The sequence below is a fragment of the Pseudophryne corroboree genome, chromosome 3 (genome assembly GCF_028390025.1).
Source record: "Pseudophryne corroboree isolate aPseCor3 chromosome 3, aPseCor3.hap2, whole genome shotgun sequence".
Classification (NCBI taxonomy): Eukaryota; Metazoa; Chordata; class Amphibia; order Anura; family Myobatrachidae; genus Pseudophryne; species Pseudophryne corroboree.
Genome location: NC_086446.1, coordinates 593,996,871 through 594,019,482, shown reverse-complemented (window position 1 = coordinate 594,019,482; position 22,612 = coordinate 593,996,871). Strand labels below are relative to the sequence as shown.

Sequence of the window (22,612 nt, the reverse complement as noted above, 5' to 3'; positions counted from 1 at the left end):
AGTCTTGACAATCTAAAGAAAAATGTAGAAATAACATAGAAAAACCAATATATATGCAGTTGGAAAAAATATAGTTTTAAACTGCTAATGATTGGCGGTGCTCCCAGGTATTTTGTAGACTGGACCACAATTGAAAAGGAGAGACAAGACAAAAAACCCTTGTTTGGGAGCACTCGTTTGTAATAATTTGTATGATGTAAATGGAGTAAATGATAAGTAAAATAAAACTTAACCTTTAATTGTTTCTTGAATAAAAGGAAGGTAAATGTGAGATAATTTTGAGACTCGTGTCTAATGTTAGCAAAAGGAACTTGTTTAACCTTTTTAGCAAATGAGGTACAAGTTGCTAGGGGAAGGTGAAAATGTCAGAAGCAATATATTAGATGAATATCAGTATGTTCTGATAGAATAAATGTATCCAGAACAGTCACTGTACATGCCTTAGAGTAAAGGTTTCAAATAGAAGCGTGATATGGTAGCAAGGTTGAGTATACTGGAATGAATCTGTTGAGAAAGACAGAAAAAAAGGGGGGGGGGGGGCACTGCACCTGGTATTCTCAGGGGGTTTCCCATCCTGATACTGACCAGGCCATACCTGCTTAGCTTCCGAGATCGGACAAGATCGGGCGCATTCAGGGTAGTATGGCCGTGGGCCCGTTGTAAGGGATGTGGGAAAAGAGATGAAGGAAAGAAAACACTCCTATTGTCCGTAATGTACACAAATCAACCATATGTGGTCCGGGAGTGTTTTTCCAGAAACAGACATAGAGGTATAGCCAGCTTTGGAGAATTAAAAGGGGCCCACCGCACCTGGTATTCTCAGGAGGTTATCCTTCCTAGTACTGACCAGGCCACACCTGCTTAGCTTCCGAGATTGGACAAGATCGGGCGTATTCAGGGTAGTATGGCCGTGGGCCAGTATGAGGAAAAATTGTGAGTGGAAAGGGAGAGTGTACTGCTTTCTGTACTCTACACTCAACCAAGGCCACTGATGGTCTCAAATTGGTATTTCCAGACAAAGTATGTCAAGATAATTCGGAGTGTCTGGAATTGATAGAGGTATATTGTGGTAGGTGGATTTAGGCAGATAGTGAACTCTCATAAAATGTTGAAAGGATAGTGTGTGGTGTGTGTGTGTATGTCTTGATAATTGATCTGAGAAAAAAATGATAATAATAGTACCTTATAAATAAAGAATATATCAAGTGTGGAGCAGAGCTAGAAAAATAACTCAAATTAAATGACAATTCACACAATAATTGCTGGTCCCTTGAGGGAAAGCCAGATAAACAGTCATATGCTGGAAAGGAGCTCAAAGCTGGCTCCCAAATGGTGCTCTTAGCCTTGTATTCTGAATAGAAAAGGTTAAATATCAGGTGTCAAATGTTCTGCAATCAAAGTCAAAGTTGCTGCTAAGGAGCTCAAAACTGGCTCACATATGGTACTGTTACCCTTATACAGGTTGAGTATCCCATATCCATATATTCCGAAATACGGAATATTCCGAAATACGGACTTTTTTGAGTGAGAGTGAGATAGTGAAACCTTTGTTTTTTGATGGCTCAATGTACACAAACTTTGTTTAATACACAAAGTTATTAAAAATATTGTATTAAATGACCCCCAGGCTGTGTGTATAAGGTGTATATGAAACATAAATTAATTGTGTGAATGTACACACACTTTGTTTAATGCACAAAGTTATAAAAAATACTGGCTAAAATTACCTTCAGGCTGTGTGTATAAGGTGTATATGTAACACAAATGCATTCTGTGCTTAGATTTAGGTCCCATCACCATGATATCTCATTATGGTATGCAATTATTCCAAACTACGGAAAAATCCGATATCCAAAATACCTCTGGTCCCAAGCATTTTGGATAAGGGATACTCAACCTGTATTTAAAATATGAACAATTAGTACCAGATGTCAGTTGTTCTATGAAAAATACCAGAAATTAGAGAAAGTGCTACCATAAATACACATGTGTGTTGAAATCACAACAAAACAGGAAATGTCATAATAAATGCACTTGTGTGTATAAATCACGGTTAGATATCTGTATCTAATAAATAAACCTTGGAGGCATAGGCGGGTGTTAGGACAGAGTTAGGCAGATTTTAACTGAAAATAGAACGCTGTTATAAAACAGAGAATGTAGTGATAGATTTAGTATCTGTTATTACTGCTAGTATATATGTGGACAAAAACCAGTGTGCAGTCGGTGTTAGGTAATAATTTAGACATTAGTGATTACCGCTGCACATTTAAACCCTGGTGGTCTAGTGTTAGTTACCGCAGCCGCAAGGTATGCGGCGAACGTTGTCCGTGTCTCCTCTGTACATGGTCCCGCTACAGTGATGTGCGCGGCCGCCCGCTTCCGGAATGGGCGTGTCCGCGATGACGTCACTGAGGACGTTCACTCGACGTACGTTTCACCTGATTGGGCTTGGTCACGAGAGCCTCTCTCTACTGCTCTCCTGTGGCCAGTACTTAAGGGTTGGAATGACCAATGAATTAATTTATTAGTTTTGACTGACTGATAGTTGGACCTATCAGATTTCGAGTAGGGTATCCTGTGGAATCCATTTTGGAAAAGGGAAAAGGGAAGGGAAAGGGGAAGGGATGAGGATTGGAACGGAGGGAAGTGAACGTGATGGAGCTGAGTGAAAGTGAAAAAGATGGAAATGATGAGTGTATGCAAGAATGAAATCGGGAAAGATGAGAGGTGAAAATGAAGCTAGAATGTGAGAATGTGATGAAAAGAATGTATATGTAAATAAACGTGATAATAGTAATGAAAATTAATGATTGAAAAGAAAAGAAAATGAAATAAAATAAAAATAATAATATAAATAAAAATAAATATAAATAATAATAATAAAAATAAAAATAATGATAAAAATAAAAATAAATATAAAAATAAATAAATAAATAAATAATAATAAAATAAAATTAAAAATAAAAATAATAATAATAAATATAAATAAAATAAAAATAAATATAAAAATAAAATAAAATAAATATAAGAATAAAAATAAATATAAAAATAAAAATAAAAATTGAAAAGAAAAATTATATAGAATATATAAATATATAGGATTAAAAAGATTTAGAAAAAAAGTTGATTATTGTGAAAATAATTGTTATAGATGAAAAAAGATGATGAGAGTGAATATAATTGAATATGAATGTGATAGAAAGTGTTGAGATGAATGGGAGTGGGTGAGGGAGTGCAGAACAGAAGTGGAGGAGAGTTGAACTGGGTAAAGAGGGTTGTGGCTAGGATGTGGGGATTAGAGTGGGAAAACAAAGGGGTGGTGTGGCGTGTGGAAGGAGTGGAGGATGATATGATGGATGTGAGTGTGTGGATGGGAGAGTCTGTGAATATTGTGTTTGGTGTGGTCTGCAGGGGGAATGTGGGGTGTGAGGGGAAAAGGTGAGTGGAAATGACAGGGTCAGGCAGGCCATGGAGGAATTGTGGCAAGTATGGGGAACGGTTGGGGTTGTGGGCTGAGGAAAAGGGGTGAGAGAAGAGAGTGCATTAAGGGCAGTGAGGAATGAGATGGAAAGAGGAGGGGGGGGGGAAAGGAAGAAAAGAGAGAGGGGGGGGGGGGAGAGGGATGAATAAATGGAGAAAGAAAACAAGGAGAAAGAGAGGGAAAGAAAGAGGGCGGGTGATTTTGAATTGCAATGGGGGGTTGTGACAAGGGAAGGAGGAAAGAGGACAGAGGAAAAAAGTGAGGATGGATAGTGAAAAGAAAAGGAGGGAAAGGGGAGAGAAGAATGAAGGGAAGAAGGAAAGGAAGAGGGAAGAGAAGAGTGAGGAGGAGAAGGAAAGGAAGAGGGAAAGGGGAGGTGGAAAGAGGAGGAAAGGAGAAAGTGAGGGTTGGGTGATGGTGTGGGGGAGGGACAAGATTGGAGTGGGAAGGGAGCAGAATGGATGAATGTTAAAGTTATGTGGGCAGAAAGATGCTGTAATTGATGTATTCATTTAGACCTTTGGGCATTAGTGTGTCCAGCTTGAAAATCCATTCGGATTCCTTTTTCTGGAGTGCCATGTGATAATCTCCACCTCTTAATCCCATTTTTACATGTTCCAGACCTGAAAAATGAAGATCTTCTGTTCGACTGTCATGGAAACGTAAGAAGTGTCTGGCGACTGTGGTGAGCTTCTTGAATTGGGCTAAGTCTGATTTGGCTTTTCTCACCGTACTAATATGTTCAAGTGCCCTGACTTTGAACATACGAGAGGTCATGCCCACGTACCTTAAGTTACAGGTACAAGAGATGCAATAGATCACATTCTCTGTCCTACAGTTGAAAAAATCATGCACTGTGATCTGCTGCTTGAATCTGTCCATGATTGTCGTAAGGTTAGAGATGTGTGGGCACAATTTACATTTACCGCAAGGGTAGCTACCTTTGAGAGGTCTTGGCTTTGAGGGCTGTGAAAAGTGGCTTCTTACCAGTTTATCTTTTAAATTGGGTGCCCTTCTCCAGCTCATGTTGATGTTCTGGCCAATGTGGTCCGATATGTCCTCATCCATTTTCAAAACGTGCCAATGGGTTTGCAGGATGTTTCTTGCATCTTTCCAATTCTTACAGAAGTCACCGATGAAGCGTAGGGTGTTTTTATCTTCCTTAGTTTTTGTAGTGGGAAATACCAGAGACTCCCGTTCTACTTTCTGTACTTCGGATTTGGCCCTTTTGATAAGCCTATTGCTGTATCCTCGTTCTTTCAATCTTGCAGCCAAATCGATGCTTTTAGTTTGAAAGGTGGAGTCTTCAGTGCAATTCCTTTTTAATCTAAGGAATTCTCCTTTGGGAATATTTTTGATGGTTGATGGAAAATGGCTACTGGTTGAATGAAGCAAGCTGTTGGTTGAAGTCTCTTTCCTGAAGATTTCAGTGGCTACTGTGTTGGTCTCATCTCGATATATCCTGAGATCAAGAAATGGAATGGAAAATTGACTGCTGGTATATGTAAATTTCATATTGATCTGATTAGTATTGAGAGAAAGGATGTATTGGTCCAGTTCGTTTTGGGTGCCGTCCCAGATCATGAAGATATCGTCGATGTAACGTATCCAAATCAGAATGTGGTTAGTGTATTCCTCTTGATCATCGTTGAACACCATTTCCCGTTCCCACCAGCCCAAAAAGAGGTTCGCATATGTGGGGGCACATGCCGCCCCCATAGCGGTTCCCCTGGTCTGTACATAGAAACGATTGTTGAAAAGAAAGTAGTTGTGATTCAACACAAAATGGAGTAATTCCAAAAGGAAATCCTGAAAATCACCAGTGTCACCCATGGACAGAAAATATTTGACAGCGTTAATGCCCAAATCGTGTTCAATGGATGTATATAGAGATTCAACATCTAATCCAACCATTATATGGGAGTCTTCCAAGTGTATGCCCTGGATTTTTTTCAGGACATCAGTCGTATCCTTGACATATGAAGGAAGGGTGAGGACATGTTGTCGCAAGTGAACATCAAGGAAGCAGCTTGCTTTTTCTAGAAGGCCCCCATTACCTGATATAATGGGTCGTCCCGGTGGATTGTCCACATTTTTGTGGACTTTTGGTAACAAATAAAGTGTCGGTGTCCTTGGGTGTGGGGTGTTCAGATAGTCCCATTCTGTTTTTGTGATGGTACCTTGTTGAAGATGTTTGTTAATGATCCGAGAGTAAAGATTTAGAAAATTCTGTGTGGGATCAAATAAAGTTGTCTTGTAGCAGGAGGTATCCTTTAATTGTCTATTGGCCTCTTTGAGATATAGTATAGTAGGCCAAATCCCGATGTTTCCTCCTTTATCTGACATTTTGATCTGGATGTCGTCCCATTTTTGCATCTCTTTTATGGCTGCTTTCTGTTGTCTGGATAGGTTGTCAATTGATCTGAAAGATTTCTGGCGCCGGTAAAGTTTGTCAAAATCACGTGATACCAGATCCAAGAACACCTTTATCTCAGGACTTTGATTATCCTGAGGATAAAAGGTTGACTTGTTTTTACAGATTGGGCGGGTGGAAGTGGGAGGTTGATCATCCGATAATTCCTCTAGAATGGCTAGAGCATCTTGTTCTTGCTGTGACCAGTTAACTGGGTCACTGTTTGACAGGGAAAAGGACTTATCTTTTTTGGAGAAGTGTTTTTTGAGTAGAAGTTTACGACCAAAATGTCGAAGGCTTATTTCCCATTTAAAACGGTCAAAATGATTAGTCGGTGAAAAAGAGAGACCTTTTTCAAGGACACTGGTTTGGTCCTGGGTGAGGACATGTGTGGACAGATTGATTATCCTTAGTTTGGTGAGACCCTCATTGATTACTTCTGTTTCCTGGAGGGGTATCGTCTTTGCTGCGGTGACCGCCATCTTTGTCTTGATGTTCTTCCTTCCCCCCCGCCTGGTTTTTGTTTTGCAGGGTATCCACGGGTCTTGCCCCTGCTTACCTCTAAAAAAGAGGTGGATGTGGAAGCGGAGTGGTGACTGGGATCCCTCCTGCGATCGAAGGGATCTCTTGAGTCAGAGTTGGAATCCGGATGGTCTTCTGTATCTGATAGTTCGACTTCAGAGGATGATGGTGTATACTCCCGCCTGGTCGTGTCCCTTCTATTAGTTTGTTGGGTCCATTTGAAAATATGTCCCGAAGTAAAGTCACGTTTATCCCTTGCGAACTTGGATTTTTTCCTTTCTATAATATTATCCTCGTATGACTCAAGATCTTTTTTCATTTTACCGAAGAAATCTTGAAAAGAAGGGTTGCCTTCCCATTGTTCCAATTTTTGACCCAGGGTGTCGATTTCTTTAGTGCATTCTTCCATAATTAGGTGATTGTGTTTTATTAGAATGCCCATTAAATCCTGGGAACATTTTAAGAGACATTGTTCCCAATCTTTACGTAAACTATCTGTGGAAAGTGCGAATGAGGGAAAGAGTTTAGGCCGTAGACCTCTTGGAGATATTTTTTGTCTACAATAGTGTTCCAAACTGGTTAGGTCCCAATCAACTCTAATGCGTCTTTGAAGAGTTCTCTTCAAACGGGATAGGTCATCTTCCCAGTTGGTCTCTGTAATGGGATCAGGGATCTTGATAGGAAAAATGGTGTCTAAGTCTTCTATGGTTCTTTTGTTTTTCAATTCAGTTTTTAAACTGAAGGTGCTCATATTTGTACTGGTCGTTGGAGCTGAGAGAGAGGGGAGCGTCTTAGATTCTTGAAACAGAAGTTTAAAGGAAAAAGTTCATCACAAAAAATAGAATGATAAGTCCTAATGGAGGCTTAAAGATCCGCCTGGATGACTGTGCTGGGTCCGAGAGCTGAGGAGAAGACCCCAGTACCAAGAATTGTATACAAATAAATTCAATATGGAACCGCACTAGTCTTGACAATCTAAACAAAAATGTAGAAATAACATAGAAAAACCAATATATATGCAGTTGGAAAAAATATTAGTTTTAAACTGCTAATGATTGGCGGTGCTCCCAGGAATTTTGTAGACTGGACTACAATTGAAAAGGAGAGACAAGACAAAAAACCCTTGTTTGGGAGCACTCGTTTGTAATAATTTGTATGATGTAAATGGAGTAAATGATAAGTAAAATAAAACTTAACCTTTAATTGTTTCTTGAATAAAAGGAAGGTAAATGTGAGATAATTTGTTGTTGTCTGACTGAATCAGAACCGGCAGATTGCGAAGCAAAGTCTCCGCTTGACGAAGGGCGTTGTATATGGCCCTCAGCTCCAGGACGTTGATGTGAAGACAAGTCTCCTGGCTTGACCAAAGACCTTGGAAGTTTCTTCCCTGTGTGACTGCTCCCCAACCTCGGAGGCTCGCGTCCGTGGTTACTAGAATCCAATCCTGAATGCCGAACCTGCGACCCTCTAGAAGGTGAGCACTCTGCAGCCACCACAGGAGAGATACCCTGGCCCTGGGGGACAGGGTGATCAACTGATGAATCTTCCAGTAGGTCCCATTGGAAAGTCCTCGCATGGAACCTGCCGAAGGGAATGGCCTCGTAAGACGCCACCATCTTTCCCAGGACTCGAGTGCAGTGATGCACTGACACCTGTTTTGGCTTCAATAGGTCCCTGACCAGAGTCATGAGTTCCTGGGCCTTTTCTAACGGAAGATAAACCCTTTTCTGGTCCGTATCCAGAATCATGCCTAAGAAGGTCAAACGAGTCGTAGGAACCAACTGTGACTTCGGGATATTGAGAATCCAGCCGTGTTGCTGCAACACCTTCATTGAAAGTGACACGCTGTTCAACAACTGCTCTCGTGATCTCGCTTTTATGAGGAGATCGTCCAAGTACGGGATAATTGTGACACCCTGCTTGCGCAGGAGCACCATCATCTCCGCCATCACCTTGGTGAAAATCCTCGGTGCCGTGGAAAGCCCAAACGGCAACGTCTGAAATTGGTAATGACACTCCTGTACCGCAAATCTCAGGTACGCCTGATGAGGTGGATAAATGGGAACATGAAGGTATGCATCCTTAATGTCCAGAGATACCAAAAAATCCCCCCCTTCTAGGCTGGCGATGATCGCTCTGAGCGATTCCATCTTGAACTTGAACCTTTTCAAGTATAGGTTCAAGGATTTTAAATTTAGAATAGGTCTGACCGAACCGTCCGGTTTCGGGACTACAAACAGGGTTGAGTAATACCCCTTCCCTTGTTGAAGCAGGGGAACTTTGACCACCACCTGTTGAAGACACAATTTGTGAATCGCATTTAAAACTATCTCCCTTTCTGGGGGAGAAGCTGGCAGGGCCGATTTGAAAAACCGGCGAGGAGGCACCTCTTCGAATTCCAGCTTGTACCCCTGGGAAACGATTTCTATTGCCCAGGGATCCACCTGTGAGTGAACCCAGATGTGGCTGAAAAGTCGAACACGTGCCCCCACTGGGGCGGACTCCCTCAGCGGAGCCCCAGCGTCATGCGGTGGATTTAGTAGAGGCCGGGGAGGACTTCTGTTCCTGAGAACTAGCTGTGGTAGGCAGCTTTTTCCCTCTGCCCTTACCTCTGGCAAGAAAGGACGATCCTCGTACTCTCTTGTTCCTATTTGACCGAAAGGACTGCATCTGATAATGTGGCGCTTTCTTAGGCTGTGAAGGAATATAAGGCAAAAAATTTGATTTACCTGCCGTAGCTGTGTAAACCAGGTCCGAGAGACCGTCCCCAAACAATTCCTCACCCCTGTAAGGTAAAACCTCCATATGCCTCTTTGAGTCGGCATCACCTGTCCATTGCCGGGGTCCATAGTACTCGCCTAGCAGAAATCGCCATAGCGTTGACTCTAGAACCCAGTAGGCCAATATTTCTGAGCATCTCTCATATATAAGACAGCATCTTTAATATGACCCAGGGTCAATAACATGGTATCCTTATACAGGGTATCAATTTCCCCCGATAAGGTATCTGTCCACGCTATTACAGCGCTACAAACCCAAGCCGACGCTATCGCCGGTCTGAGTAAGGTACCAGAATGTGTGTAAATGGACTTCAAGGTAGCCTCCTGCTTGCGATCAGCAGGATCCCTGAGGGTAGCCGTATCTTGGGATGGCAGCGCTACCTTTTTGGACAAGCGTGTCAACGCTTTGTCCACCCTTGGGGCGGATTCCCACCGTATCCTGTCCTTATTCGGGAAAGGATGCGCCATAAGAATCCTTTTGGGAATCTGCAGTTTTTTGCCTGGAGATTCCCAAGCCTTTTCAAATAACTCGTTCAGCTCATGAGACGGGGGAAAGGTTACCTCAGGTTTCTTTTCCTTATACATGTGAACCCTCGTGTCAGGGACAGGAGGTTCCTCTGTGATATGCAAAACATCTTTTATAGCAATAATCATATATTGAATACTTTTAGCCAATTTTGGCTGTAACTTTGCATCATCGTAGTCGACACTGGAGTCAGAATCCGTGTCGGTTTCCGTGTCTACTATTTGGGATAGTGGGCGCTTTTGAGACCCCGAAGGTCCCTGTGACATAGGGGCAGGCAGGGCTTGACACCCTGTACATCCCTTGGACTCAGCTTTGTCCAACCTTTTGTGCAATAAATTCACATTAGCACTTAAAACATTCCGCATATCCAACCAGTCAGGTGTCGGTGTTGCCGACGGAGACACCACAGTCATTTGCTCCACCTCCTCCCTAGGAGAGCCTTCTACCTCAGACATGTCGACACACGCGTACCGACACACCACACACTCAGGGAATCCTCTTAACTGAAGACAGTTCCCCCTTAAGGCCCTTTGGAGAGACAGAGAGAGAGTATGCCAGCACACACCCAGCGCTAAAGACCCAGGGAAAGAACACAAGATGTTTACCCAGATAGCGCTGTTATCATCTATTTTTGCGCCAATTATGTGCCCCCCCCCCTTCTTAAAAACACTCTTTCACCGTGGTAAGCAGGGGAGAGTACGGGGAGCTTCCTCTCAGCGGTGTGCTGTGGAGAAAATGGCGCTGGTGAGTGCTGAGGAACAAGCCCCGCCCCCTCAGCGGCGGGCTTCGGTTCCGCTGAAAATTTTAAAAAACTGGCGGGGGTCTCATATATACAGTGCCCAGCCTGTATATCACTATTTTAGCCAGATTTGGAGGTCCTTATTGCTGCCCAGGGCGCCCCCCCTGCGCCCTGCACCCTTACAGTGACTGCCGTGTGTGTGCTGTGTGGGAGCAATGGCGCACAGCGTTACCGCTGTGTGTTACCTCTATGAAGATCTGAAGTCTTCTGCCGCCTCTGAAGTCTTCTTTCTTCACATACTCACCCGGCTTCTATCTTCCGGCTCTGCGAGGAGGACGGCGGCGAGGGTGAGACCTGCGTTCCGTTCCCTCTGGAGCTAATGGTGTCCAGTATCCTAAGAAACAGAGCCTAACATTAAAGTAGGTCTGTTTCCCTCCCCTCAGTCCCTCGATGCAGGGAGTCTGTTGCCAGCAGGCTTCCTGAAAATAAAAAACCTAACAAAATACTTTCTTTTCAGGAAACTCAGGAGAGCTCCCTGTAATGCACCCAGTCTCCTCTGGGCACAGTAATCAACTGAGGTCTGGAGGAGGGGCATAGAGGGAAGTGCACACCCATACCTAAAGTTCTTTTTTAGTGCCCATGTCTCCTGCGGAGCCCGTCTATCCCCCATGTTCCTTACGGAGTCCCCAGCATCCTCTAGGACGTAAGAGAAATAAAAAATAATCCAGTAAAAGTGTCAGCAGATCAATGGCATGTTAGTTATTATTTTATATTAAAGGTGTTGCAATTTACTCACAGTAGATTTTCTTGTACACCTGCTGCAGATTTGCTTAACAATGGGCCTAATTCAGATCTGATTGCAGCAGCAAATTTGTTAGCTAATGAGCAAAACCATGTGCACTGCAGGGGGGGCGGATATAACATGTGCAGAGAGAGTTAAGGGGGGTACTCACGGAGCGATATTCTAAGCAATCTGACTAGATTGCTTAGAATTTAAGCAGGATCGCTCCATGTGTACCCCATACAGCAATAGCGATGCACAGCCCCGCGCTTCGCTATCGCTGGTGCTAGATTGGCCTGCCGTGCAGGCCAATTTAGCGGGTCGCTCACTTCACCCGCTGGGTACTGGGCTTTAGATGTGGGTGTGGTGAGTTCAAACTGATATCTAAATTGCAGTGTAAAAATAAAGCAGCCAGTATTTCCCTACACAGAAACAAAATAACCCACCCAAATCTAACTCTCTCTGCACGTTATACCTGCGGCCCTCCCCCCCCCCCACACGCATACACACACTTCAGTGGACATGGTTTTTTCCATTAGCTAACAAATTTGCTGCTGTGATCATGGGGGTAATTCCAAGTTGATCGCAGCAGGATTTTTGATAGCAATTGGGCAAAACCATGTGCACTGCAGGGGAGGCAGATATAACATGTGCAGAGAGAGTTAGATTTGGGTGGGTTATATTGTTTCTGTGCAGGGTAAATACTGGCTGCTTTATTTTTACACTGCAAATTAGATTGCAGATTGAACACACCCCACCCAAATCTAACTCTCTCTGCACATGTTATATCTGCCTCCCCTGCAGTGCACATGGTTTTGCCCAATTGCTAACAAAAATCTTGCTGCGATATACTTGGAATTACCCCCCATATCTGAATTACCCCCAATGTCCACACATGCTACAATATTGCAGACAAGATCAGACCACAGGCCCAAAATCAGAAAGCATGTGTGACCCAAAACTTATTGTGATTTGTGCAAAAACATGATTGAAAGGAGACTGCTATTGGCCAACAGCATTATAGGGCTCTATTGATGTCAGAAGTACTTTGCCAAAGCTGAAAATGAATCTATACTCTGTGCTTGCGTCCAATGACGAGCAGAGTCCGTAGCTTAAGGCTACCATTACTTTTTATTGACTTAAGGGCCCTACAGACACGGCGATCCGCCGCCGAGCGGCAGACGGGCGACTCGGCGGCGAGGAGGGCAGTAACGGGGGGAGTGAAGTTTCTTCACTCCCCCCGTCACACGGCTCTATACAAGTGCAGACAAATATGGATGAGATCGTCCATATTGGCCTGCATGCACAGCCAACGGGGCACCAGCGATGAACGAGCGCAGGGCCGCACATCGTTCATCAATGGTGCCTCCACACTGCACGATATGAACGTTATCTCGTTCATTAATGAATGAGATCGTTCATATCTTGCAGTCAAATTGCCCAGTGTGTAGGGCCTACAGGCTAGGTACACTAAGTGACATTAAACATATTTGGAGACTATAAGGGGCCCTACACACTGGCCGACCCGCCGCCGAGCTGCCCGACGGCGGATACGGCCGACGAGCGACCCGGCGGCGGGGGGCAGTGACGGGGGGAGTGAAGTTTCTTCACTCCCCCCGTCACGCGGCTGCATTGAAGTGCAGGCAAATATGGACGAGATCGTCCATATTGGCCTGCATGCACAGCCGACGGGAGACCAGCGATGAACGAGCGCGGGGCCGCGCATCGTTCATCGCTGGAGTCTCCACACTGAAAGATATGAACGAGTTCTTGTTCATTTATGAACGAGATCGTTCATATCTTTCAGAAAATCGGCCAGTGTGTAGGGCCTACAAGACCTAGCACGAGATGCTGTGGACACCATCTTCCAGTTAGTATTGCCCAGGGGGGATACGGTCATTAGGTCGACATGCATTAGGGCAACACGATCACTATGTCGACATGGAAAAAGGTCGAAATGCGTTTTTTCTAAATAAAAAAAAGTAAATTTTTGGAACTTTTTCATACTTTACGATCCACGTGGACTATGATTGGGAATAGTAACCTTGCCCAAAGCATGGCGAGCGAAGCAAACCATGCGAGGGGACACGGTGCACTAATTGGAGTTACCCGTCACTTTATGAAGAAAACTACACCCAAAAAAGTAAAAAAACTCATGTCGACCTAATGACCATGTTGACCTAATGCATGTCGCTTAGTAGTGGTCGACCTAATGACTGTCAACCTAAGTGTGGTTGACCTAATGACCCATACCCGCCCAGAGACAGGACAGCAACATAAAATCTGCATCCTTACCATGCTTCACCTGCTTCAGAGTTGATGCTACTTGATAGCTGAACACAGACTCGCACAGGAATCTCTCAGAGCCATCTGCAAACAAGAAAGACAATTTATTCACACAACACTTACCTGGAAAGGCTAAAATATCTTAACTTGTATAGTTTGGAGCAGAGAAGGGAAAGGGGGAGAGGGTATGAAACTTTCAAATATACCAAGGGTATTAAACTACAGGAGGGAGACATTCTTCAAAGGAGGAGGAGTATTGTTTCCTTTCAGAGTAATTTCTGATGTGCACACCTTTACCCTAATTCTAGGATTATGGTGCTTATTTGTACATTCTTTATGCCTTCCTCCTGACAAGTCTGTATGATGCTGTACATTGTATATGGAGACCGTTGTTTGGTTGTATTTCATGGTAAAACGCACACTACAGAGTATGCGCAGCTTACACTATACAACTGGATACACCAGGACAGGGATGGATCTAGACATTTCTTTTAGGGGGGGCGGTTTATTTATTCCTGACTCCTCCCCTACACTCATTACTCCTCCCACTTCCCATACCAACTGTACATTAATGCTCTAAAGTGTATATAAAGCATTGCCAGGCTACACATGTGCTTCTTATGTAGCACACACAACCGGGCACATGTAACTAACTATGGTTCCGGTATGAATGGTCGACCATGTTATGGTCGACAGTCATTAGGTCGACCACTATTGGTCGACATTGACATGGACACATGGTCGACACATGCAAGGTCGACACATGAAAAGGTCGACATGGAGTTTTTTTTTTTTTAGTTTTTTTGGTGTCGTTTTTTGCGTAAAGTGACTGGGAACCCCAATTAGTGCACCGCGTTCGCTCGCCATGCTTCGGGCATGGTGCCTTCGCTCCGCTACCGCTTCGCTCGGCACAGATTACCGTTCCAATCGTAGTCCACGTGGATCGTAAAGTATGGAAAAGTTCCCCAAAAGAAAAAAAAAAGTTAAAAAACTCATGTCGACCTTTTCATGTGTCGACCATTTTCATGTGTCGACCAGGTGTCCATGTCGACCATGTCAATGTCGACCAATAGTGGTCGACCTAATGACTGTCGACCATAACATGGTCGACCATGTGAACGGATACCACTAACTACTAACACACCGATGGGCGGCACTCAATGCCCAAGGTGGGGGTGACGGCATGTGATGATGGCAGATGGGGCTAGGGGCCCCAGGGACACAGAGGATGGGGATGTCAGTGCAGCCACACACCATCACCTGGCAGCAGCCCCCACCTCATGTAAGTGGGCGTGGCCATGACTGTTAGGGGGGGGGGGGGGCGTTCGCCCCCCCTCCCCTGGATCCGGCCCTGCACCAGGAATTTGTGCATATTTCTCATCTCTAGGGTATGGTTTTGAGTTTATATGCTTTTTGTTCTCAGGCCTTTTGTTTGGGTATAAATACAGGGGTCTGGTAAGGAGACAGGGCAATAACTGTCCTGATTCTGTATTGTATGTTATTTGTCTGCTGATGTGTCGTGTCAAAGGTCTTCCAGTAGACAAAAACGTTGATTGACACATTGATAGCTACATCTGTATGGACTGATGAAATAAATAATCTGAACGCTTGTCCAGTCTGATGAGTGCACTGCTTTTCACTTTTATGTGTATATTTGCTTGCTCTATTAGGATTGTCCAGGGGACTCTTCCTTGATTTGCACCCCAGCACCTGTATGTACACCTACAGTAGGACGAGAGTGCAGAATTCTCTGGACTATACATATATACACACACACACCTAAAGATTCATTTCAAAAGAAACATGCTGCAAGCTCCACACTACAGTCCATTAGAGCTGCTTGCTAAATACCAGGTCTAATTAAACAAAGGACATGCAGGGTGTAATCCACAGATAGGAAAAGCCAACAATCTCGCCCACTTTACTCTGTAAAATATGGTTTAAAAAGTAATCCAAATGTAAAGTGCCATGTTGAAATCACAGGTGTGCAGATTATGTAGATTAGATCCTCAACTATTCTTTAGGCTATGAATAGAGTGAACGTATCAGAGTGTGATGTGGAATAGCCACGCATAGACTAGAATAAACACTACTATTATCAGTCCTGGTAATATATAAACGATCCACATATTAGTTAGTATAGTAACCCCTTACATTTTAAATGCAATCCTGAACAGCACCATGTACATTGTAAGTGCCAACATTAATCATACATTCAGACAGGTCAAAATTCGACTTTATAAATCCGTCTGGATTACTGTTCACTAGTTTTGTTAATTGACACAAATCAGATATTACTATAATGTGTGATCATAGTAACATTCTATATTAGCCACATACCCCTCTTCCCCTACATAAGGCATTCCCAACCTTGGTCCTCAAGGCATACGAACAGTGCAGTGATATCCAGGCTTCAGCACAGATGGTCACATCAAAATAACTGAGGTACTAATTATGTCACCTGTGCTCAAGGGGTGGTCTTCTGTTTGCCGGCGGTCGGGCTCCCGGCGCTCAGTATACCGGCGCCGGGAGCCCGACAGCCGGCATACCGACAATTATTTTCCCTCGTGGGGGTCCACGACCCCCATAGAGGGAGAATAAAATAGTGTGGCGCGCGTAGCGCGCCACCGTGCCCGTAGCGTGGCGAGCGCAGCGAGCCCGCAAGGGGCTCATTTGCGCTCGCCAAGCTGTCGGTAAGCCGGCGGTCGGGCTCCCGGCGCCGGGATGCTGGTCGCCGGGAGCCCGACCGCCGGCCAGCCGTAGTGAACCCGTGCTCAAGCACGGACACCACTAAAACCTGGACTGTTAGTGTGTCTTGCGGACAGAGGTTGGGAATGCCTGAACTACATGGTCAAATTCCTCAGTTTTACAGGAAAATAATAAGATTTTAAACCTATCGGTAAATCTTTTCTCGTAGTCCGTAGAGGATGCTGGGGACTCCGTAAGGACCATGGGGATAGACGGGCTCCGCAGGAGACATGGGCACTTTAAGAAAGACTTTAGGTATGGGTGTGCACTGGCTCCTCCCTCTATGCCCCTCCTCCAGACCTCAGTTAGAGAAACTGTGCCCAGAGGAGACGGACAGTACGAGGAAAGGATTTTTGTTAATCCAAGGGCAAGATTCATACCAGCCACACCAATCACACCGTATAACTTGTGATATACTAACCAGTTAACAGTATGAAAACAACATAGCATCAGTCCAAGACCGATGAAACTATAACATAACCCTAATGTAAGCAAAACTATATACAAGTCTTGCAGAAGTAGTCCACACTTGGGAAGGGCGCCCAGCATCCTCTACGGACTACGAGAAGAAGATTTACCGGTACGTTTAAAATCTTATTTTCTCTTACATCCTAGAGGATGCTGGGGACTCCGTAAGGACCATGGGTATTATACCAAAGCTCCCAAACGGGCGGGAGAGTGCGGATGACTCTGCAGCACCGATTGAGCAAAACATGAGGTCCTCCTCAGCCAGGGTATCAACCTTATAGAACTTTGCAAAGGTGTTTGAACCCGACCAAGTAGCAGCTCGGCATAGTTGTAGTGCCGAGACCCCTCGGGCAGCCGCCCAAGACGAGCCCCCGTTCCTAGTGGAATGGGCTTAACCGATTTTGGTAACGGCAATCCAGCCGTAGAATGCGCCTGCTGAATTGTGTTACAGATCCAGCGAGCAATAGTCTGCTTTGTAACAGGGGCACCAACCTTGTTGGCTGCATATATGACAAACAGTGCTTCTGTTTTTCTGACTCTAGCCGTTCTGGCCACGTAAATTTTCAAAGCCCTGACTACATCAAGGGACTCTGAATCCTCCAAGTCTCGCGTAGCCACAGGCACCACAATAGGTTGGTTCATATGAAAATATGACACTACCTTAGGCAAGAATTGAGGACGGGTCCGCAATTCCGCTCTATCCATATGGAAAACCAGATAGGGGCTTTTATGAGACAAAGCCGCCAATTCAGACACTCGCCTAGCCGAAGCCAAGGCTAATAACATGACCACCTTCCAAGTGAGATATTTTAACTCCACCGTAGGAAGTGGTTCAAAACAGTGCGACTTAAGGAAACTCAACACCACGTTAAGGTCCCAAGGCGCCACCGGAGATATAAAAGTAGGCTGAATATGCAGCACTCCCTTCACAAAAGTCAGTACTTCTGGGAGAGAAGCCAATTCTTTTGAAAGAAAATGGATAAGGCCGAAATCTGAACCTTAATGGAGCCTAATTTTAGGCCCAAATTCACTCCAGTTTGTAGGAAGTGAAGGAAACGGCCCAGATGGAATTCTTCCGTAGGAGTATTCCTGGCCTCACACCAAAAAACATATTTTCGCCATATACGGTGATAATGTTTAGAAGTCACGTCCTTCCTAGCCCTTATCAGCGTAGGAATGACCTCATCCGGAATGCCTTTTTCCGCTAGGATCCGGCGTTCAACCGCCATGCCGTCAAACGCAGCCGCGGTAAGTCTTGGAACCGACAGGGCCCCTGTTGCAACAGGTCCTGTTCGAGAGTAAGAGGCCACGGATCTTCTGTGAGCATTTCCTGCAGATCCGGATACCAGGTCCTTCGTGGCCAATCTGGAACAATGAGAATTGTTCTCACTCCTCTCTTTCTTAACATTTTCAACACCTTGGGTATGAGAGGAAGAGGAGGAAATACATAGACCGACTGGAACACCCACGGTGTCACTAGGGCGTCTACAGCTACCGCCTGAGGACCTTTTGATCTGGCGCAATACCTCTGTAGCTTTTTGTTGAGGCGGGACGCCATCATGTCTATCTGGGGTAGTCCCCACTGACTTGCAATCTATGCGAAGACTTCCGGATGAAGTCCCCACTCTCCTGGATGCAGGTCGTGTCTGCTGAGGAAGTCTGCTTCCCAGTTGTCCACTCCCGGAATGAACACTGCTGCCAGTGCGCTTACATGAATTTCCGCCCAGCGAAGAATTCTGGTGGCTTCCGCCATTGCCACTCTGCTCCTTGTGCCGCCTTGGCGGTTTACATGAGCCACTGCGGTGATGTTGTCTGACTGGATCAAAACTGGTTGGTCGCGCAGTAAGGTCTCCGCTTGACGTAGGGCGTTGTATATGGCCCTCAGTTCCAGGATGTTGATGTGAAAACAAGTCTCTTGACTTGACCAAAGACCTTGGAAGTTTCTTCCCTGTGTGACTGCTCCCCAACCTCGGAGGCTCGCGTCCGTGGTCACCAGGATCCAGTCCTGAATGCCGAACCTGCGGCCTTCTAGAAGGTGAGCACTCTGCAGCCACCACAGGAGAGATACCCTAGCCCTGGGGATCAGGGAGATCAACTGATTAATCTGTAGATGTGACCCGGACCACTTGTCCAGTAGGTCCCACTGGAAAGTCCTCGCATGGAGTCTGCCGAAGGGAATGGCCTCGTATGATGCCACCATCTTTCCCAGGACTCGAGTGCAGTGATGCACTGACACCTGTTTTGGTTTCAATAGGGTCCTGACTAGATTCATGAGTTCCTGAGCTTTTTTCTATCGGAAGATAAACCCTTTTCTGGTCTGTATCCAGAATCATGCCCAAGAAAGTCAGACGAGTTGTAGGAACCAACTGCGACTTCGGGATATTGAGAATCCAGCCGTGTTGCTATAACACCTTCAGTGAAAGTGATACGCTGTTCAGTAACTGCTCTCTTGATCTCGTTTTTATGAGGAAATCGTGCAAGTACGGGATAATTGTGACACCTTGCTTGCGCAGGAGCACCATCATTTCCGACATTACCTTGGTGAAAATCCTCGGGCCCGTGGAAAGCCCAAACGGCAACGTCTGAAATTGGTAATGACAGTCCTGTACCGCAAATCTCAGGTACGCCTGATGAGGTGGATAAATGGGAACATGAAGGTATGCATCCTTTATGTCCAGAGATACCATAAAATCCCCCCCTTCCAGCCTGGCGATGACAGCTCTCAGCGATTCCATTTTGAACTTGAACCTTTTCAATTATAGGTTCAGGGATTTTAAATTTAATATGGGTCTGACCGAACCGTCCGGTTTCGGGACTACAAACAGGGTTGAGTAATATCCCTTTCCTTGTTAACGTAGGGGAACCTTGACCACCACCTGTTGAAGATACAATTTGTGAATTGCATTTAACTCTATCTCCCCTTCCTGGGTAGAAGCTGGCAGGGCCGATTTGAAAAACCGGCGAGGAGGCACCTCTTCGAATTCCAGCTTGTAACCCTGAGAAATAATTTTTATTGCCCAGGGATCCACCTGCGAGTGAACCCAGATGTGGCTGAACATTCGAAGACGTGCCCCCACTGGGACGGAGCCCCGGCGTCATGCGGTGGATTTTGCAGAGGTCGGGGAGGACTGCTGTTCCTGGGAACTAGCTGTGTTGTGCAGCTTTTTTTTTCCCCCTCTGCCCTTACCTCTGGCAAGAAAGGACGCACCTCGTAGTTTCTTGTTTCTTTGTGATCGAAAGGACTGCATTTGGTAATGTGGTGCTTTCTTAGGCTGTGAGGGAATATAAAGCAAAAAATTAGATTTACCAGCTGTAGCTGTGGAGACCAGGTCCGAGAGACCTTCCCCAAACAATTCCTCACCCCTGTAAGGTAAAACCTCCATATGCCTCTTTGAGTCGGCATCACCTGTCCATTGCCGGGTCCATAGGACTCGTCTAACAGAAATCGACATAGCGTCTTTGAGCATCTCTCATATATAAGACAGCATCTTTTATATGCCCTAGGGTCAATAAAATGGTATCCTTATCTAGGGTCTCAATTTCCACTGATAAGGTATCTGTCCATGCTGCTACAGCGCTACAAACCCAGGCCGACGCAATTGCCGGTCTGAGTAAGGTACCAGAATGTGTGCAAATGGACTTCAAAGTAATCTCCTGCTTGCAGTCAGCAGGATCCCTGAGGGTAGCCGTATCTTAGGAGAGGATTCCCACCGTATCCTGTCCGTTGGCGGGAAAGGATACGCCATAAGAATCCTTTTGGGAATCTGCAGTTTTTGTCTGGAGATTCCCAAGCTTCTTCACATAGGGGGTCATTCCGAGTTGTTCGCTCGCAAGCTGCTTTTAGCAGTTTTGCACACGCTAAGCCGCCGCCTACTGGGAGTGAATCTTAGCTTATCAAAATTGCGAACGAAAGATTAGCAGAATTGCGAATAGACACTTCTTAGCAGTTTCTGAGTAGCTCCACACTTACTCGGCATCTGCGATCAGTTCAGTGCTTGTCGTTCCTGGTTTGACGTCACAAACACACCCACCGTTCGCCCAGACACTCCTCCGTTTCTCCAGCCACTCCTGCGTTTTTCCCAGAAACGGTAGCGTTTTTTCGCACACACCCATAAAACGGCCAGTTTCCGCCCAGAAACACCCACTTCCTGTCAATCACATTACGATCACCAGAACGAAGAAAAAACCTTGTAATGCCGTGAGTAAAAAAACCTAACTGCATAGCAAATTTACTTGGCGCAGTCGCACTGCGGACATTGCGTATGCGCATTAGCGACTAATCGCTCCGTTGCGAGAAAAAAATAACGAGCGAACAACTCGGAATGACCCCCATAATTCGTTCAACTCATGTGAGGGGAAAAGGTTACCTCAGGTTTCTTTCCCTTATACATGTGTACCCTCGTGTCAGGGACAGGGGGTTCCTCTGTGATATGCAAAACATCTTTTATTGCAATAATCATATATCGAATACATTTAGCCAATTTTGGCTGTAATTTTGCATCATCATAGTCGACACTGGAGTCAGAATCCGTGTCGGTATCTGTGTCTATTATTTGGGATAGTGGGCGCTTTTGAGACCCCGAAGGTCCCTGCGACATAGGGACAGACATGGGTTGACTCCCTGGCTGTACCTCTAATTTTTTGTGCAATAAATTTACATTAGCACTTAAAACATTTCACATATCCATCCAGTCAGGTGTCGGCGTTGTCGACGGAGACACCACATTCATTTGCTCCCCGTCCTCTCTAGGAGAGCCTCCTACCTCAGACATGTCGACACACGCGTACCGACACACCACACACTCAGGGAATCCTCTTATCTGAAGACAGTTCCCCCACAAGGCCCTTTGGAGAGACAGAGAGAGAGTATGCCAGCACACACCCCAGCGCTATATGACCCAGGAAAAAACACAATAAATATATGTTTACCCAGTAGCGCTGTGTATATATGTATATATGCGCCAAATTATGTGCCCCCCCCTCTTCTTTAAAACCCTCTTTCACTGTGGTATAAGCAGGGGAGAGTCCGGGGAGCTTCCTCTCAGCTGTGCTGTGGAGAAAATGTCGCTGGTGAGTGCTGAGGGAGAAGCCCCGCCCCCTCGGCAGCGGGCTTCTGTCCCGCTCAAATACACTAAAAATTGGCGGGGGCTCTTATATATATATATATATATATATATATATATACACACACATACACACACACACACACACACACACACACACACACACACACACACACACACACACACACACACACAGTGGCCAGCTGTATACATGTATTTTTTTGCCAAAGAGAGGTTCATATGCTGCCCAGGGCACCCCCCCCTGCGCCCTGCACCCTTACAGTGACTGCCGTGTGTGAGGTGTGTGGGAGCAATGGCGCACAGCTTTACTGCTGTGCGTTACCTCAGTGAAGATCATGAAGTCTTCTGCCGCCTCTGAAGTCTTCTTTTCTTCTCATACTCACCCGGCTTCTATCTTCCGGCTCTGTGAGGAGGACGGCGGCGCAGCTCTGGGACGGACGGCGAGGGTGAGACCTGCGTACCGATCCCTCTGGAGCTAATGGTGTCCAGTAGCCTAAGAAGCAGAGCCTTGAAACTCACAGAAGTAGGTCTGCTTCTCTCTCCTCAGTTCCTCGATGCAGGGAGTCTGTTGCCAGCAGGCTCCCTGAAAATAAAAAACCTAACAAATATACTTTCTGTCAGGAAACTCAGGAGAGCTCCCTGAAATGCATCCAGTCTCCTCTGGGCACAGTAGTAAAACTGAGGTCTGGAGGAGGGGCATAGAGGGAGGAGCCAGTGCACACCCATACCTAAAGTCTTTCTTAAAGTGCCCATGTCTCCTGCGGAGCCCGTCTATCCCCAT

General features: G+C 45.5%; 1 protein-coding gene and 2 pseudogenes across 2 annotated transcripts in view; all 3 read right to left on the bottom strand.

Moving 5' to 3' along the window:
• Positions 1–22,612, bottom strand: part of ANAPC16 (anaphase promoting complex subunit 16) — a 64,488-nt gene that overhangs the window by 21,904 nt on the left and 19,972 nt on the right. For both annotated transcript variants that reach the window (XM_063961465.1, XM_063961466.1), the window contains exon 3: positions 13,541–13,615. In XM_063961465.1, the coding sequence (XP_063817535.1) occupies positions 13,541–13,615 (75 nt within the window). The remainder of the gene's footprint in view (positions 1–13,540; positions 13,616–22,612) is intronic.
• Positions 537–654, bottom strand: LOC134897855 (5S ribosomal RNA; annotated as a pseudogene).
• On the bottom strand, positions 799–916 carry LOC134897033 (5S ribosomal RNA; annotated as a pseudogene).